Source organism: Pan paniscus, chromosome 12 (assembly GCF_029289425.2).
Source record: "Pan paniscus chromosome 12, NHGRI_mPanPan1-v2.0_pri, whole genome shotgun sequence".
NCBI classification, from domain to species: Eukaryota; Metazoa; Chordata; class Mammalia; order Primates; family Hominidae; genus Pan; species Pan paniscus.
In genome coordinates this window covers 30,305,737-30,325,505 of record NC_073261.2, presented here as the reverse complement: position 1 = coordinate 30,325,505, position 19,769 = coordinate 30,305,737, and the positions used below count along the sequence as shown (strand labels likewise).

General features: G+C 46.5%; 1 protein-coding gene across 4 annotated transcripts in view; it reads left to right on the top strand.

Annotated features, from left to right (window-relative positions):
• VWA3B (von Willebrand factor A domain containing 3B) overlaps positions 1 to 19,769 on the top strand; it is a 226,604-nt gene that overhangs the window by 28,604 nt on the left and 178,231 nt on the right. For all 4 annotated transcript variants that reach the window (XR_008624313.1, XR_008624314.1, XM_024927776.5 and 1 more), the window contains exons 4-7: positions 3,717 to 3,967; positions 5,507 to 5,666; positions 12,420 to 12,589; positions 18,081 to 18,196. Coding sequence is in view for 2 of the 4 variants with exons in the window: in XM_024927776.5 (XP_024783544.1) it covers positions 3,717 to 3,967; positions 5,507 to 5,666; positions 12,420 to 12,589; positions 18,081 to 18,196 (697 nt within the window). In the remaining 2 variants the exon portion in view is untranslated. The remainder of the gene's footprint in view (positions 1 to 3,716; positions 3,968 to 5,506; positions 5,667 to 12,419; positions 12,590 to 18,080; positions 18,197 to 19,769) is intronic.

Genomic DNA, 19,769 nt, shown 5'->3' with positions numbered 1-19,769 from the left:
GTGCTGACATCACATCGGGGAGTGCAGTGTGGGGAGAGACTTGTGCTGCTTGGCAGGGATGCAGCTGAGCCAAGCCCTTATTAGGCTGGGGGTTTTCTTTTGGCATTGATAGGGTGATGAAAATCATGGCCAAGGAAGGAAGTTTTTGATCCATTAGAAATTAGTGCAGAAAACTCTTGATGAGAGATGAAAACCTTTGCACATTACCACTTCGTTTTGCTTTGAAAATAAAGGAAAAAAAAATATGACAGAGATGATCTGAAAGCCAAGAGCAAACTGCCATTATCTGAGAGAAGCATTAGGAATAGGGGCAGCATTTGCAGATAGGAGAATGAGCACCACCAGAGGCCTTTACTCCCAGCAATTCAGCACCTGAGTCTCACGTCTCCTACATGCCAGGCCCTGTGCAGACCCTGGCCAACCACATGGAGCTCAAAGTCTGCTGGAGACACATGTCCCATCACGTCCATTTATGGATATTTGTTCATGTCTATGTACATGCATGTACCACCTGGACTACTGTTTCCTAATATTTAGAAAATTTAAATTACTTTTATTGGTAAATTTTTTTTTTTGAGAAAATTTCTGTAGACCCTATCCTCAAATATGTCTTCCAGTTGTTTACTCTCCTTCTCTTTCAGGAATGCCAATGAGTCGTGGGTTTGGTCTCTTTACATAATCCTATGTGTCTCAGAGGTTTTGTTCATTTTTTTAAATTCTCTTTTTCTTTTGAGACACTTTCTTGTTCTATCACCCAGTCTGGAGTGCAGTGGTGTGTTCATGGCTCACTGCAGCCTTGACCTCCCGGGTCTGAGCGATCCTCCCACCTCAGCCCTCCAAGTAGCTGGGACCACAGGCGTGTGCCATCACACCCAGCTAATTTTTGTATTTTTTGCAGACGGGGTCTCGCCATGTTGCCCAGGTTGGTCTTGAACTCCTAAGCTCAAGCAATCCGCCTGCCTGGGCCTCCCACCTGCCTTGGCCTCAACCTCATGCCTCAGATTACATGTGTAAGGCATCATGCCTGCCCCTTTTTCTTTATTTTTGTCTGCCTACATTGATTCAAAGGAGTGATTCTTCAACTTTGAAGTTCTTTCCTCAGCTTGGTCTATTTTGTTGTTAATGATTCTGATGGTATTATAATATTTCTGTAGTGAATTGTTCAATTCCAAAAGTTCAGTTTGGTTCTTTCTTAATATGGCTATATCATCCAATTCTTGGATTATTTTACCATTTTCCTTGGATTGGGTTTCCACCTTCTCCTGTATCTTTATGAGCTTTCTTGACATCCAGATCCTCAATTCAGTGTCATTTCAGCCATTTCAGTCTGGTTAAGAACCACTGCTGAGGAGCTAGTGTGATTGCTTGGAGGTAAGAGGACACTCTGGACTGAGAGTTTACGGAATTCTTGCACTGGTTCTTTCTCACCTGTGAAGGCTGATGTTTCTTCATCCTTTTAAGTTGCCATCCTTTGGATGGGCCTTTTTGTTTTTATGTTCTTTATTTCCCTTGAGGATTTGACTGTGGTGTGAGTTGGGTATAGCTGATTGGCTTAGTTTCTGGATGCTTTCAGAGGGCCAACGCTCAGCTCAGCATTCCTGGGCTGCATGCTGTAACCCTGGGGCCTAGGACTGGGCTGTGGCTTTGTCCTCTGGCCCCTTGAGGTCGAACACTGGCTGCGCTGGGGCAGCCAATGTGCTACCAGGCTGCTGGCAAAAGCCTTCCATTAGGGGCTGCTGGCAATGCTCTGGTGGGGCAGCAGGGGGGGCCATGGGTGAAAATACCCTGGTGGGGTGTTGGGGCTGCCCAGGAAACAGCAGAGAGCCTGGAGGGATACTGTAAGAGGGACAGCCAGGCCATTCAGCCCTTGGAGAAACCTCCATGATGGGGGTGGTAGGTTGCCTTCAGCTTGAAGATGCACCCACTACTTACTTTTTCCAAAGCTTAAATTACCTTTTTTTTTGATGGAGTTTCACTCTGTCACCCAGGCTGGAGTACAGTGGTGCCATCTCAGCTCACTCCGCCTCCTGCGTTCAAGCGATTCTCCAGCCTTGGCCTCCCAAGTAGCTACAGGTGTGCGCCACCGTATCCAGCTACTTTTTGTATTTTTAGTAGAGATGGGGTTTCACCATGTTGGCCAGGCTGGTCTCGAACTCCTGACCTCAGGTGATTCACTCACCTTGGCCTCTCAGAGTCCTGGGATTACAGGCATGAGCCATCATGCCAGGTCCAGCTTAAATTCCTTTTTAAACTAAGCCTGATCCTAAGCAATACTATCTGTGGAATCTTCAGTTTGATGTGCTAAGTATATTTTTTATCTGAACCACATTAAAATCAATGCCAAACTTTTAAAAACACCTGTCCCTTTACCTTTAAAATCCACCTCCACATTCCCTGTGATGTGCCCACCCTGGCTTCTGTGTTGTAGCAGTAGCTGTGGATGCTGGTGAAGGAGCTGGTAATTCTGTCTTAAGGGGCCATGAGAAGCCTCCAAGAAGTGATGCTGGAGCTTGAGGAATGAGGTTGACATACACATGGGACAGGGAAGGAAGGAGCCTGAGCCAAGCCACAAAAATGTGGAATGAGGTGATGTGGTCTGAAAGCACATTTTCCAAGATAAAGTACCGTATCTTCTTTTAAAATGTGCTCTAAGAATCCCTAAGCCTAGCTGGGAAGGTGACCGCATCCACCTTTAAACACGAGGCTTGCAACTTAGCTCACACCGGGCCAATCAGATAGTAAAGAGAGCTCACTAAAAAGCTAATTAGGCAAAAACAGGAGGTAAGGAAATAGCCAATCATCTATTGCCTGAGAACACAGCGGGAGGGACAGTGATCAGGATATAAACCCAGGCATTTGAGCCAGCAACGGCTACCCTCTTTGGGTCCCCTCCCTTTGTATGGGAGCTCTGTTTTCACTCTATTAAATCTTGCAACTGCTAAAATAAAATAAAATAAAATAAAATAAAATAAAATAAAATGTGCTTTGTCACAGAATAGGGCACAATTTTTTCTTGTTCCTTGTCTATGTCTTCTATTGCCTCTCTACCTCTTGAAAGGCCTTGCACAGTGTGTCTGATCTATGTGAAGGATGGTTTATTTGTACATACAAGAAACTTCCTGCAAGTCTCTGTCACCATTTGGGGGCAGCTCAAGGGCTGCTGGTAGCAGCAGTGAGTGATCAGGTGGTCCAGGTGCAGGAGAGCTTCACCCGAGAGAGGAGGGCATGAGGACAAAAGTCATGAGCAGAAGGATGTGTAGCTGGGATGGCATCCTTTAGAGGAAGCCAGGAAGGTGTGCTGGCATGTTCAGTAGCATTTTCAGAAATATTTTTGGAATGTTATATTTAGGAAAACGTTTTAGTGAGACATTATTTTCCATCTGCCTTTGTTGGTCTTTTCTCCTACCTAATTTCTTAAGAGTACCCTGGGCTTTTTCTGATAAAGATAATCTGTAACTATAAAGATAAAACATAATCTGGAAAGATATTTTTTAAGGACTGCTGTATTTTGAATAGATCATATTATCATCTTTTCTTCTGTGGAGAATCCAAGCGTTTTTCTGTTGAAAGACTGGAACCTTTTCTCCTGGATTCTGTAGTGTTTGGAGGGTCAGTGACAACACTGTTATGAGTGCACAGTTCTCGGCGGCAGCACTGTGGTTCAAATGACTTATTTTGGTGTTGTTTTATTGTTTTTGTCTTTTATTTTCATTAAGCTGACAGCTAAATCAGAACTGATTTATCAGTTTGTGGAACACTTAACACAAGCTGTGGAGAGCTACAAACAGCGAATGGACTGGCTCACCAGCAAGAGCCGGCAGATTTTTGGTGTCATCTTGGAACAGTGCGTCACCATAGTGCTGGATTTTGGCGGCATTCTGGAGGGGGAGCTTGATCTGTGCCGAGAGGCTCTAACAATGGTTCTCCAGGAGCAGGTGGCTCACATAACCAAGTTCAATATCATACGGTGAGTTCCCATAGGAAGGGAGTATTTTAGTGAAAGTTCATAGTAATTTGTACATATTTGGAATTAAGTAGCACAGCTGACACAGTTAGCTCTCTGGTGAGGGAAGAGGCATTATCTTATACTTTCCTAGAAGATGTAATTTCAGCAGCAATCCCACAGTGAATAAATCTTAGGAACTTTTATCTGCTTTGCACAGGGTGTCTTAGCTTTCACATTAAAAGAGATTTAGAAACATGCATTTCTTCAGTGCATGGGAAGGTTAAAATATAAGAATATGAGTTATGGCAAATATATATTTAAGGCCATAAATCTCTTCATTCATTTTAGCTTTTAACTTGGGTAATGAATTCAAATGTCACTAATTTCACTGATTTTCCAGACTGAAGTTGCAACTCAAGTTGACCTCCCCTATAAGTTGACCCCTTTCACCAGAACAACAGGTGGCTGGCTGGCTTTATAGAATTTCCCATATTTCAGAGTTTTCACAACCAATTATTTATGGATTCTTGGATTCAAGAGAATTTGGACCTTAGCATTAACTTCTCATCTGGAAAAGTTATTGCACCTCCCTGACAAAAAACATCTGGATAACGGTTGGGGAAGGATCTACCTCATTCAGTTTTTCTGTTTTTAATCAAATACTTTCAGCTAAATAGAGGACATCTTTGGGGACAATGCCTAATTATGTTCTATCTAGATTCCTATTTCTGTCACAGGTGTATTACTGAAGGAATCAAGTGCTTAAGTCTGCAAAGCTTTTGCTTTCTTGGAAACCTCTGTACAACACAGATGCCACTCAGCCAGATTCTCTACCCAGGAAGCACACAGCAGACACGAGTGTGAGCCAGCCCTGCTTCTGGTGGCAGGCCATGGGGGCAATCGGGCCAGTTTATTTGCAATTATCAAGTGCAAATAAATTGAGATAATTCAAATGGCTCTTCTTTTTTTGGAATTGGGAGTTCTACCAGTCATTTATAAGCCCAGACTAAATGGTTGAACCAAATTTTCTCAGGATTTAAAAACTAATACTCTGTTGAACTCAAAACAATACCAGTATTAATCCAAAAGAAGGCAACCTATGGGAATCTTTCAGGACAATGAAAACAATGTCATGAAAGAATTAGAAATAAAATTTTAGAGCAATAGAATTGCTGGTGATTTGCAAACCTTAATACTGTGAATTATTATAAATTTACTATTAAGTGAAGCCAGTTACATATAAACTTGCTTGTTTATAAAAAATAACTTCTCTTAATGTTTTAAAGGACTCATTATTAGTGATTACCTTTCTGTTTCTCATGTAAACATTGTTTTTCCTAGTCAGCACAGCTTATAGAAGATAGTGGTGCTTTGGGAACCTGTCTTAAACAGCTTGCTGGTTTTGTTGGTAACATCAGAGGGCTGGGAGCTATGATTTCTTTCTTTTTCAGCTCTAGAGATGGATGTTGGCAGCTTGCTGCTCATGGCTGTGAGACGGAGGGTTGCCATCCCAGTAGCATTGATCACTGCCCAGTGACCACTCCATGTGATCCTTTTCAGGGTTTCTCAAGAGCCTGTGAAGTGGCAGGAAAATGCTACTCCTGTGACCGAACAGTCCATAGCTACTGCCATCAGTTGGGTTGAGAAACTGACGGTTGAGCTGACTGTGAGCGAGGCTGGCCGCCTGGATGCTCTGCTGGAAGCCGGGAGAGACAAGACTGTAAGTGGGTGTTCATGGCTGGCCCCAGGCCATGGAGGTGGCTTCCAGCTTAACTCTTCACACTCAGTGACTTTACACGGCCCTTCAACTGATCTTGGGCCCCTCCCAGCAGGATCCGACAGAGATCCCATCGGGCACTGATGGTGATGGCATAGCTGGAACAACCCAAATGAGGCCCCTGAATACCCGTCCCCTGAACCTGGCTAGGCTCCCTCTGTGGGGTGACTGGGGATGCAGGGTAGACCCTTGTTTAGCCAGTGTCGGGAGAGCCGAGTGCGACTCACACCCACCGAGCACCGAGAAAGGACAGGAGTGAGGCCATAGTTGTGCATCTTTGCCATATTAACTTCACTCTTGCTCTCCTACCAATTAGATCAGTCAGTCTATCTCTTATGGGGAGGAGAGAGAGATTGGAAGACTCCTCATAGAACCCTGAGGATGAGGAAATAAGGTTTTCCCAGCATCCATATTCTGAATCTTTCCTAGTTACTCTTCTTCACAGATGGATCTGTCATCTGTCACACACTTTCCAAGGTGAAGTACGCGCAAGCTGATGACTCCATCCATTTTTGGATGTCAATGTATTGACATGAATTTTGATAGGGACATTTTTGGAAATAAAGCTTTACCTGGAAGAAGTGATTAGATGGTGGTGTGTTATGTCTCTTTGAGCCACAGGGTCTCTGTTTCTGGGAGTGACTCTAGTGATGGGAGTGTTGGGGCAGTGGTAAGCCAGTGGAGACACACTCTGGGCAGGCGGGGTCCTTTGGCCAGCCTGGACTCCCTGTGGGAAGGTCTGCTTGCCTTTGGATACAGTTACTTAACAATTATGTGCTTCCTCCACTCTGGAAGTCTGGGGTTTCTGTAGGTTTCAGACTTTACCCAGCTGCATCAAGAAGTCCATTGTTGGAGAAAGAAGCCACGTGTTGGCATCTTGAAAGATAGCCCCCAGTGGTCACCGGCCTGTGTTTATCAATACTGAGGGCAATGGTTTGTAATTGGAAACACATTGCTTTTCCTTCCAAGGCCAAAGGAACAAATGTTTTCCATTAAAGAAGAACCAGATACAAGCTAGTTTGTTCCTTGGTCCTTTGAGTTTGTTTTAACATCTGTAAAATTTCAAGTGTCTGGACACCTTAATAAGCATTCAAAAAAATGGAACATTCCCAGGCTCAGGGTGTGTGTGCATGAGCCTGTGCACACAGCTATTCTCTTTGTCTATGAACCTGGCTATTGTGGTCACAGCTGCCTGTGGCCCCCTGACCTGACTGCAGGATCCCCCAGTGACCCTGTCTTTCTGTTTCACTCCTTCTGGTTCGTGCCTCTCCTTTCTCCAGGGTTCATTCCTATTCCAGGAAGTAAGGAACAATTCAGTAAGTTCCAGGGAAGTCCTATGGAAGAAAAGGAATCAAGAAAGAAGCTTCCAGGCACTGATCATCAAATGCAGCCTGAAAGCTTTTGAGAAGAGACTGTGGAGCAGCACATGCAAGCCCTGCACAGACTGCTGTGCCCCTCTGCCCACAGCCTTGATCTGGGGGTGGTCTCAAGGAAAATTCTAGCAAATGCAACTGCCTTGCATATAAAAATGCTGTGTCCTATGTTTTATGAGGAGTTAAAAAACACATGTGTGTGTGGCAGGGGGGAGTGGGTTCCCATAAGTCCTGCTTCTCTGCTCCACACCTGTCATGCCCATCCCAGCGAGTTCTGAATTCATCCAGATGGCTGCAGTTTGCTCTGAACAGAAAAGATGGAAGGCTTAAAGAATTTTTTGAGCAGCAAATATAAACACCTAGACTGTTCCTACTGATGACAGCCTGCTGCAAGTTAGCATCTCCCTCCATGAGCGGGTGCTGAGAGGAGCCAGGAAAGTGGGCATTGTCTTGTGCCCACAAATTAACATGCAAGTCCCGTTTCTATACCAAGCCCACATGAGGAGTAGGGCTGAACCACGTGCTTGGTCATGGAGAAGGAAGATGCCCAGAGAGGCTCCTGGCCCCCTCCAGGCACAGGCTTTGTAACCACCGCGGGCCAGGAAGACTGAAACAGGAAGCAACGAGAGAGAGCCTTGAGGTCTAAGAAGAGCACGTGCAGAGTGGGAGGTCTGTTGAAATCCTGGCTCGACACATAGCACTGAAAGAGCATGATTGATAGATGAATTACTGTTGTGTCTCATGAAAAGGAACCTGGCTCACTGGGAGGGCAGCACGTGGGGTCCTGGGGACATGTTTGGTGGTTGAGGGGGTTGACATCCTCAGACACCAGGTGTGTGGACCGGCACAGAGTTTCTGCTCTTCAGTAGCCCTGGTCCAGGACATGCATCTTTGGAAGTTAGTAGCTTCCCAGGCCTCACGAGGAAGGGTGGTGTACAGGATGAAAGGGAAGGCTGTTTACCCAGAGCCCTGGTTCTAAGCTGCCTAAGAAGACCAAGGGGTTTTGCTTCTCTGCCAGGACAAGGCCACCTACCCAGAAGATACCTGCATTTCTGATTCTGTTCTTAGCCTCTCTTCTATCCACCTGCTGGCACACATCTGTTTAGTTTTTGGTTTCTTTTAATCATATTTCCTGGGAGACCAAGTGAGTGGATTAAAGACAGACCCACATGATTTCATAAAGAACCTTCACTGCTGGACTGAAAGCCGAAGTCCTGGCCACATTAATCCATGACCCTGGCAGTTCATTTATTTCCTTTTAGTGGTTCAGGCAGGCATCAGATCTTTTCTTTTTTGTGTCTCTGATGCCTAACAAGGGCTCTATAAATGCTTGTTGAACAGTGAAAGGTTGGAAAGGAAATAATTTTCATATTCTTGTGTTTGAGGGGAAGATGTGGGTCCCATTTCCAAGCTATGGCATAGATTTGGGTTTTGTGACTTGAAGTGAGATGGTCTGTGTGGGATTGAACAGGTGAATTTGCTGAGTCTTGTAGGACCCTGGTGGGGATGGCAGGTGGGGACAGAGACCCTGAAACCTGGGAGGCCAGAAAGTCAGTGGTGGTCAAGGATCCTAGGAGGGATCTGAGAGGTGAACTAGATCAATACCATGGGGACAGTCACTACCATGGAGGGAATCAGATGAAATGGGCTGAGACAGCAGAGGGTTCCCACAGGTACAGGGAGGATTTGGAGGTCAGATCCAAGGACTGGAGTTGGCCAGAAATGTTGCAGTGTTCAAAGGTGTATGCAGAACAAGACAGAATTTTGCTGGATCTTTTGCTGCTGTTCTGGTTGACTTTCTTTTTGCTCTTTGAAGAGTGAAGATTTTTATACCTGGAAGCCTAGGGGATGAGAGCACAGGCTCTGGCCACTGGAGCAGAGGGCAGTCAGAGTAGAAGCACACACTCCTAATCTGTTTCTTTCTTCCCCCAAAAGCTGCAGCTAGGAAGATGTCAAGGACTCTTTGGCGGGGCAGAATGCATGTTACTGTGTGAAGCTGCAGAATGAATGGCCCAGATAGAATAAGGAATTTCAAGTGAAAACATAAAGGCTCCTCCCTACTTGATGTCGTATGAAGTGGCAAGAGCTTTTTACTCACTCTAAAGGAGCTGAATGGAACTCACGTATTTTATCAAATTCGGTGCAAATCAGCATTTAGGGAAATGTGGTCGGTGAGGAAGCTACTCCCGGACTGAAGGCTGCTACTGAGCCTCAGGACTGGACTTTGCCTTCAAGGAGCTCAAAGACACTGGTTAAGGGAGCAGATTCCCATGAGGATAACTCCTTTAAGCCAAACAATCTCCTGGTCCCAACTTTTGGTCAGTGATGTTGGTATCTGGGGTAGGAGCCTGAACCCTTGGATGGTGGGGTAACCACAGAAGTGAAAAAAGTGCCTGTCTGGGGCCACCTTCTATTGCTTGCTCTTACTTTCAGAATTCTGGGGCTCACATTCATCTCTAACAGGTGACCAGCCTTGCCACAAATAGCACAGCGTAGCCGTGGACGGCAAGGGCAGGGCTTGTGGGGCCAGGCAGCCTAGGCTTACCAGCTTCAAGGCCAACTCAATTTTCCTTTCCAAGCCTCAGTTTCTTCATCTGTAAACTGGGCATGGTAATAATTCATGCTCCACAGGACTGTTGTATTGAGTGAGATAATTCATTTTAGTTTATCATCCCAAATAGCCAACAGTATTAAAGCCATTTTGCTTTAAGAGGCATTTTGCCAGTTTGATGGCAGACAGGAATAGGTAGCATATTTATCCTCCTTTCTGTTTTTCTTTTCTTTTTTTTTTTTTTGAAACCGAGTCTCGCTCTGTCGCCCAGGCTGGAGTGCAGTGGCACGATTCGGCTCACTGCAAGCTCCGCCTCCCACGTTCACGCCATTCTCCTGCCTCAGCCTCCCCAGTAGCTGGGACTACAGGCGCCTGCCACCACATCTGGCTAATTTTTCTGTATTTTTAGTAGAGACGGGGTTTCACTGTGTTAGCCAGGATGGTCTCGATCTCCCGACCTCGTGATCTGCCCGCCTCAGCCTCCCAAAGTGCTGGGATTACAGGTATGAGCCACTGCTCCCGGCCACCTTTCTGTTTTTCTAAGTGTCATCACGTGAGCAGAAAGGAGAGGCAGAAAGACCGTGTACAGGAGAGTCGGGGGGATAGGTGGTCTCAATGTAAAGCATGTCCCAGGAAATCTGTAGCGTAGCACAGGGAGTTGACTGAAAATGTATGTGATTAAGAAGCCGAGTAATGAACTTAATGAATAGTGAATAATGTCATAACCTTAGTAAAGGAAAATAAATCCTGACTCACAGCAATTTTCAGTTTGATGAAATCTCAAGGGAAAAACATTTCTGCACAAGAACTTCAGGTTTTGGGATTAGTGCCAGAGCAAAGAAGCTGCGTTTACATGACGTGCATTGGACGTGTGTGGTGTCAGGAGCCGCTGACAGACCACCTCGAGATGTGTGTCCTCACCTCCCTCTTCATCTGACCAACCCTAGAAAATACTCTGTGTCTGCTCCCCTGTCTCAGGCCATGTGTCACTTAGATCCTTGCAACAGGATGAACCTGTCCCCATGCTAAACTTGGGCACTGCCGTGGCTGGAAAACTCGGATAATAGGCCTGCTAAGTGGAAGCCGTTTAAATGCGTCTCCCACAAGGTCATGCATCAGACCAGGAGAAGAGTGAAACAGAACGCATCTGCTGGAAGAGCAGTATTGGCTGGCTACAAGGAATCTGGAGAAGATGGTTTCTTCCTTCCTTCAGGGTTTTTTCTCGCTTCCAGTTTACTGACTTGAATAAATTTACAATATTCCTCAGTCTTTTACTGCTCGATCGGTACTTTTTAGAATCAGGAGCTGGTGTTGAAAGGCCTGAGAGAAAGAGGCCTGGGAGGGGCCAGGGCTTTCTGTGCCTCAAGTGGCCTGATCTCAGCTCCCACTCTGTCCTTCTCCTAAGTCCCAGTCTGGGTCCCACCCACTGCGTCCCACCCCCATCCCTTCCACCTCCTTGGCACAGTCTGCTCCATCTGCTGCAGGCAGAGCACCCCAACCAACTAGAAATCAACCATGAGGACTCCCGCCCCCCACCCTCCCGGCCAGGTGCATTTAAGGCCTCGGATATATATTGAGGTGAGGCCATTTGTTGACTATCTTCAGCTTATTGGGATTTGGGATTAGAGCAAGGAGAATCCTAAAGGGATGGTGACATCTATTTACCTTCTAACACAATGCATTTGCTGGGGTTTCTTCCCCCATTTATGTGTGGACACAGTCCATCGGGACATTTATAGGGCAGGTTGAGAGGATACGGATTCCTGGCTCTCCTTGGGTTTTTTACTTTCTGAGATGTATAGAAATGCACACATAGTTGGAAGTCATCCTGTTTCAATGCCATCATGAATAATAAACTGCATTATCTCCCTTTTAACAAGGGAAGACACTGAAGTTAGGTCAGTTGCCTGAGGTGACAGAGCTCCTGGGTGGCAGGGGTGGGGAGGACTGTGGATGCACCGTCCTGGGAGGAGCGAGGGTGGCGGGGCTGCAGCAGGGCAGGAGGGGCGGCTGCCCTGAGATAGAGAGTTCTCTGTCTCTCAATTCAGCAGCTGGCACTTCTTTGGGATTGTCTGCTTACTGGGGGAGGTGTGCATCTTCCAGAATCACTGGTTTAAGCTGTGTGTGTGTGTGTGTGTGGTGTGTGTTCTGACACAGGAGTTGCTTATTCTTCCATTCTTCTCATGGCCTGGTTTGGTGGCAAGAGGCAGGGCACTGCAGGCGGACCTGGCATCTGACCAGCTACGCACAGTCAGGACAGCCTCACCCCAGCCCCGGGCGTGTGAGTCCCTGCTTAGGTGAGCCCAGAGGTGGAGCCAGCTGAGGATGTGCCCTCCTTTCCACGTTCTGCCTTAGACAGAGGACGCATGAGTTTGCATTGTAGGATTCTGGCACTGCCGCGGGAAATGGCAGATAAGCTCCCTGCCTGCAGTGGCTGTGCAGTCCTTCCTTCATTGCTTGACTTGAAAATAATCACTCCGAACCTGTGCGATATATTTGTGGCCCAGAGGAAGTTCTCCAAATCTGCCAACCATATTCTTCTCGTGCCTTACCCAAGACAATAGCCACTGTTGACAGACCTTCTTGGCACCAAGCCTTGAATATCTCACTTCCTGACTGGCCCTGATGTCCTCAGAAAACCCTGGGCAGGGCTGCTATTCTTTCTGCCCATTTTTTCTAAGAGATCGTTTTGTAGAATGGGTATTACTGATGAGACTAGTACCAAGCTAGGGCATGTGAGGGAGATAAACCGTTGGCACCACTGTTTTGCAGATTGAATCCATTTACTACTTTGTGGTGGGGGATGTTCCTGAAGAATCCAAGGAGCTTCTCCTCCAGAGGGCCTTGGAGATCCCGTGTCCAGTCTACACAGTGTCCTTCAATGCCAGAGGAGAAGGCACTATAGCTTTTCTAAAGGATCTGAGTGCCAAGACCCACAGCAGGTAGGCAGAAAATGTGCTCTTGAGTGACAGCAAGTGGGTTGCCTGCTCACACAGGATCAACAGTGGGTCTTGCATTCTTCGTGGCTTTAACCAATCTGTTGCTGTGTTCTCCTCTTTCCAGTATATTATTTAGTCTCTCTGCATCTTTTCTTCTCCGTCTTGTATTAATCATGACTTTCTATTTTCTGCAATTCTTATGCTTTGACCTCTTGGTGCCTTGCTGGTCCAGGAGACCCTGTCCCTCCCAGGGCTAGCCAATTCCTAGAGATAACAAATTACTCACTGGGGCACACTTTCATATGCAAACCAACCAAAGCCCACACTGCCAATCCAGGCTCTCTCACTTAGAACCGCTGTTCTCTACCCTGATCACTCCAGGGCCACACACCAGAAAACTCGGGACAGCCCCTACACCCCAGAGCTCAGGGAAATTATTCAAATAGCCTGCTTACCCTTCCTCTCCTGTTCCTTCCCTTGGAATCCACACTAAAGGTCCTCACCTACCTTTCCCCTCACTCCCTCTGCCTCCCGGCTGAGCCGGTGCTTCCCTGTGTGGCCTGCGAGGCACGCTGTGCCCCTCTCTCCTCCTGGGAACTGGGCTAGTCAGCTTGGGCTGCCATAACAAATTGCCACAGGCTGGGTGGCTTAACAAGTATTTATTTCTTACAGTTCTAGAGGCTGGGAAGTACTAGGTGAAGGAGAATTCGGTTTCTGGTGAGGTCTCTCTCCCCGCCTTGTAGGCAGCTGCCTTCTCACTCTGTTCTCACATGGTGGAGAGAGAGAGTGAGAGAGAGAGGAGAGAGTGTGTGTGTGTGTGTGTGTGTAGAGAGAGAGGGAGGAGAGAGAGAGAGGAGAGAGAGAGGAGAGAGAGAGTGTGTGTGTATGGGGAGAGAGAGAGAGAGGAGAGAGACGGAGAAAGAGAGAGAGACAGAGAGACAGAGAGTGAGGGCGCACTCACTGGTGTCTCTTCCTCTTCCTATAAGGTCACTCATCCTATAGAATCAGGGCCCTGCCCTATGACCTCATTTAACCTTTATTACCTCCTGTTCTATCTCCAAAGACAGTCACATTGGGAATTAGGGCTTCAACATAGGAATTTTTTTTGGCTTGGAGTTGGGGGAGCACAATTCAGTCCATAGGGGAACCATAAGTAACAAATTATCTTTTCAATGGCAGTAGGCTCCTTATCTATTGGCCTCACAATACCCGAATAGTAATAAAACCTGCATTTTAAAACATATGCCCCTGCACCCTGGGTCTGTGTGTGTGTGTGTGTGTGTGTGTGTGTGTGTGTGTGTAAGTTTAGGTCTCTTGTGGAGAAAGACCAGCTACTTCTGTGGTTACAAGGAGAATTATAAAATCCTTTCCTAAGTTCTCCTTGAAATGGGTACAACGTCTTCCCAGAGCACTTGTTCTTTAAATATTTTTAAATTGATACATATTTGTACATATTTATAGGGCCCATGAAGGGGTGGGTTGCCCCTCCACACCTGTGGGTGTTTCTCGTTAGGTGGAACGAGAGATTTGGAAAAGAAAGAGACACAAAGTATAGAGAAAGAAAAAGGGGTCCCAGGGGACCGGCATTCAGCATACCGAGGATCCACACCGGCACCAGCCTCTGAGTTCCCTTAGTATTTATTGATCATTATCGGGTGTGGCAGGATAATAGGATAATAGTGGAGAGAAGGTCAGCAGGTAAACACATGAACAAATGTATCTGCATCATAAACAAGGTAAAGAAAAAAGTGCTGCGCTTTTGATGTGCATATACATAAACATCTCAATGCCTTAAAGAGCAGTATTGCTGCCAGCTTGTCCCACCTCCAGCCCTAAGGCGGTTTTCCCCTATCTCAGTAGATGGAATATACAATCGGGCTTTACGCGGAGACATTCCATTGCCCAGGGACAAGCAGGAGACAGAAGCCTTCCTCTTATCTCAACTGCAAAGAGGTATTCCTTCCTCTTTTACTAATCCTCCTCAGCACAGACCCTTTACGGGTGTCGGGCTGGGGGACGGTCAGGTCTTTCCCTTCCCACAATGCCATATTTCAGACTGTCACATGGGGAGAAACCGTGGACAATACCTGGCTTTCCTAGGCAGAGGTCCCTGCAGCCTTCCGCAGTGTTTGTGTCCCTGGGTACTTGAGATTAGGGAGTGGTGATGACTCTTAACGAGCATGCTGCCTTCAAGCATCTGTTTAACAAAGCATATCTTGCACAGCCCTTAATCCATGTAACCCTGAGTGGACACAGCACATGTTTCAGGGAGCACAGGGTTGGGGGTAGCGTTACAGATTAACAACATCTCAAGGCAGAAGAATTTTTCTTAGTACAGAACAAAATGGAGTCTCTTATGTCTACTTCTTTCTACACAGACGCAGTAACAATCTGATCTCTCTTTCTTTTCGCCACAGGCCCATGTGATATTCTGTTGCATGCATAGCATGTGGAATGATCAAGTCGGGGTTTAGGATGTCCATCACCTTATTTATCATTTCTATGTGTTGGGAACATCTTAAGTCCCCTCTTCTGGCTATTGTGAAATATAAAATACACTGTTGTTAACTATAGCCACCCTACTTTACCATTGGAACATTAGAACCTACTCCTTCTATCTCACTGTATGAACCTACTCCTTCTATCTCACTGTGTGAACCTACTCCTTCTATCTCACTGTGTGAACCTACTCCTTCTATCTCACTGTGTGAACCTACTCCTTCTATCTCACTGTACGTTTGTACCCATTAACCAACCTGTTTTTATCCCCCGATCCTCACACCTTTCCCAGCCACTGGTATTTATTATTCTACTCTCATCTCCATGAGATCAACTTTTCCACCTCCTACCCATGAGTAAGAACATGCGATATTTGTCTTTTTATACCTGGCTTATTTCCCGTAATATAATGACCTCCAGTTCCATCCATGTTGCTGCAAATGACGGGATTTCCTTCTTTTTGTGGCTGAGTAGTATTTATTAGGTATATACCACCTTTCTTTATCCATTCACCCATTGATGGACACTTAGGTTGATTCCGTATCTTGGCTATTGTGAATAGTGCTGTAATAAACACAGGGTGCAGATATCCCTTTGATATGCCGACTTCCTTTTCTTTCTTTGGGTAAATACCTGGGAGTGGGATTGTTGGATTGTATGGTGGTTCTATTTTTAGTTTTTTGAGAAATCTCCATAGTCTTTCCTATAATGGCTGTACTAATTTACATTCCCACCAACAATTTATAAGACTTCCCTTTCCTCTGCCTCCTCAGCAGCATCTGTCATTTTTTCTTTTTGATAATAGCCCTCCTAACAGGGTAAGATGGCATCTTGTTCTTAAGTGCAGGTGCTCATCACAGTCACTGGGGAGCTTGTTAATGATACAGAGGCCAGGCTTCACCTTGCCGGCTCATTCCACGTCATAGAGAGAGCCCGGGAATATGAATTTTTCCCATCACTTTGCATAATACCTGCCCAGAGAGCTTGATTGAGATGCAAATTTTATAGCCACAGCCCCAGGGATTCTAATTTTCAAGATCTGTGAAGGGCTAGAAATTTTCATTGTTAACAAGACTTTGGGACTCTAAGGACCATTGCTGTGGCTGCTCTTAGGGCACTTTGAAATCTTTTAACATCAGGTATGTGGCTCCCATTCTGGGTTCCTGAGCCCCTAAGTACAGAAGGGGGCTCCCTCCTGTGACCTCGCTAGTTGAAAGAGAAGAGGCAACTGGCCAGTCACCTCTCTTGCTGTTCTCTGATTAGCTCATCTGGGGCATGCTAGAGCCCAGGGAATAATTTCCTGTGAGAGAAGCTGTGGTTCAGCTACCTAACGAGGCCATGCAGCCATGGAGGTGGGTCTTGCAGAAGAGGATGAGGTATTGATGTATCCTCCTGTCCACGCTCTGGGCCTTTGCAGGCAAGCGTAACCCATCACGAGTAGTGCCCCTGCCTTCTCCACTCCCTGCCTGGACACCCCATGGCTTCTGGTTGGTCTTGGTGCACCTTTGGCCGTGGGGCCCCAGCTGGAGGGCAGTTATTCTCCAGCTGCAAGTGGCATGTCCTGAGTGTCTCAGGTTGCAGGAGGCTGCCTGGCCTGGTGACCCTCCAACTGGACTCCGGCTTCCCCTGTGCCAGAGGCTGTGTCTGGGTAGAACCACCAGTCCAAGCACAGCGCTGTGCTCTAAGGCTCAAACAGCCTGTCATAATGCTGAGTTGCTTCTGCACAAGTGAGACTGTATCAGCCAGAGGAAATTTCTGCCCTGCTCCCTTTTCTAATCTAGAAAACAGATCAGAGAGTGGAAGGTCCTGGGTGCCAAAGGCCTTGACACTCAGGGCATGGGGCCTGCTGGGGCAAACCTCACCCATCTCCCCTCCTTGCCCTACAGGGCAAGGGAGCTGGACATTTCTGCTCTGGATGAAGCTCCTGCAGGAGTTGGGAATGACCAGGCTAAGAGTTCATTGGCTTTAGGAAGGGCACCAGAATGAGGCTGACATTTTACTTGCCGTCAAGTCATTATTCCAGTCTGGCCTGAAACCCTTTGGGAAGAGACTGAGGCTTTCCATAGCCGCGGTGGGTTCCCTAGACTTCTCCCAACATTTCCATCCTGAGCGGTGCTTGGGATTTTCTCTGAGTTGAGTGTGTGGTGCTAGGCAGAGACGGAACTCCTGCGTGGCTGCAGGAGCATTACTTGTGACTTCCTCTGTCCACCTGAAAGAAATGTCCTGCTATTTATGGACTTTTTGGATTCCAGTTCAGTGGCTTTGAGGGTGTGACTTAGCCCATCACCCTGTGCACTACATCAGTGCTTGCAAACTTTCATGTGCCTGTCAGCCCCCTGGGGACCCTGTTAAATGGATATTTGGACTCCACAGGGCTGGGTGGGGGCCTGGGAGTGTGTATTCCTAACCTGCTGCTCCTTGGACCATGCTTTGAAAAGACAGGTCCTAAAAACTTGTCTACACAGGAATGCTTCTCATTCGTGCTTAAGCCTGGCTCCTGGGGAAGTGTGTGTTTGCCGAGTTAAAGTTGACTGATGCCCATCAGCAGCAGGCAAATTAGGCAAATGCTGTCTGTGTCATGATCTGTCCCCAATGAACCTACAGAGCTGATGGGTGCTACTGGGGCCCCTCATTAGACCCCTGGCTTGGCTAAGCTGTGTTGACATGACAGAACCCTGGGAACAAGAGAAAGAATATAAGCATAGAGTGTCATTTTCCCAGGACCAAGAAATACCATTTGGTTGAGCTAATTTACCCTCTAATGAAAGGATGAGTTGTCGGTTAAAATCCCACATCATTCACAATTCTCTGTGCTATTCTGCCTCCCTGTCTTTTGCTTGTGGAATTGACAAGGTGCAGGAAGAAGCAGTGACCGTGGCTAAGAAGATGAAGATGCCCAGTGCTGCCGAAGAGCACGTTCAGTCCCAGGAGAAGGAACAAGCATGCACGGACACCTGCGTACTGCCTTCCTAATGAGCATCTCTTCATGTTTCAGATTCCACGCATTTGCCGAGAGAACAGAGTGTGTAGAATTTCCTGCATTCTCCACAAAGGATGGTGACAATGTGATGACTTGGAATTCAAGGAAACTGAAAGGAAAACTCCCTCCAGGTACCTGGAATCCAAAAGAAGTGGCGTAGCTTATGTCCCGAATAGCCTCAGATGACGTGGATCATTAGGAAGTAAAGTACGAGGGAGAGACTCCCCATGTCTTTTGTATAATATTATTAATGTAGTGCAAGAGCAGAGTTAATGGATATTAGTGGTGAGTTTGTCAGCGTAGCAACCAGGCATAAGTTTACAATCCAGGGAAATGGCCTAAGCAATGTGTGTTTACTAACTTGAGAACCTGCTGGAGATGTGGCCCTGGGCCTGTCAATGCCGGAGTTAGTTCTTGGCAAGGCAGAGCCACTCTGCTGTGTGGATTAGTTGGGAGGCTGCAGAGAGGGTGCCTGCGGTTCTTGAGGGGGTTTCTGCTGTCCTCCCTGTGATGAAAGCAGGGCCTGTGGATGCAGCTTGAGGGAGTGGCCTGCCCCTTGTGAGGGCGGAGGCCGCACAGGAACCTTTACGGAGGCGGAATGAACTTCCCCTTTGATTCAATGAATGTGATCAGAGAACTTAATGAGCACAGAGAATGAGGTCACCAAATCAGCGGGAAATAGGCTGTGATTCAGAAAAACAGTGGAAGGTTACTCAGAAAGCCAGGAGATGGGAGTTTCTTTTAAGCTGATGAAATTGCAAAGTGCTGAAGACTGAATAAACCCCACTGAGAAAAGGAGGGAAGGAAGCCCCTGTTCGATTGTTGGATGAAGGGACCTGGTGGGTTGTTAGAAGTCCAAGAAAGCTCACCCCCACTCTCCCTCTTTTTAAATTATCAAACAGATTTCTAGCTTCATTATAAGGCAGAGGCTACTCTTTAGGGATAAGAGAGAAGCTGTAGCAACAGCTGCTTGAAAGATTTACGTAACGGTGCTGCAAAGGCTCCCAGGAGAAGGTTAGGTTTTCAGATGGAGATAAAAGTGAAGATGAGTCATGAGCCTGTTCCTGACACACACTTTGTAGATTCAAATTCTTGGTGTCCAAGCAGAGGAGGGGAGACGTTCCCATAGAGTTCACTGGAGGCACTACTTCACGTAATGGAAACCTTTGTTCCAATCATGAAGGGGACATCTCCAGAGAATTCGAGAAAATGCCAACATATAGGCAAGATCGATGCTAATCTAAGAAGAAATTAATTCAGGATATATGTCATGCCTATTGAAAGTAATTTACAAGATTAAGCCTAGTGGGCAATGATTTAATCACGGCAAAGAATGTGAGATGTTACTAGCAAACCAAGGTGGGCCAATTACTGGAAATGGGGTTTAGTCTTGGTCTCTGGATTCCTTGGCAACTTAGTTATAAAGGGAAATACAAACTGCATAGCTTACATTTTCAGCAGCTACCATCTTACCAACCCTTTGAAGCATGCAAATTACATACAAAAACATTTTTCTTAGAATAAAATGCTTGGCATGGATCGTTGTTCTCAATCCATTTCAGTGATCACATCTGAATTTGGAGGGAGAATCCCAAATCCTAAATATGTGATCTTGTCTCCTCTGTCCATCACAATGTCCCAGAAATGCCAACATTTCAAAGCCTACCTCTCCCAAACTGCCCAGAAACCTTGACAGACTGTTTT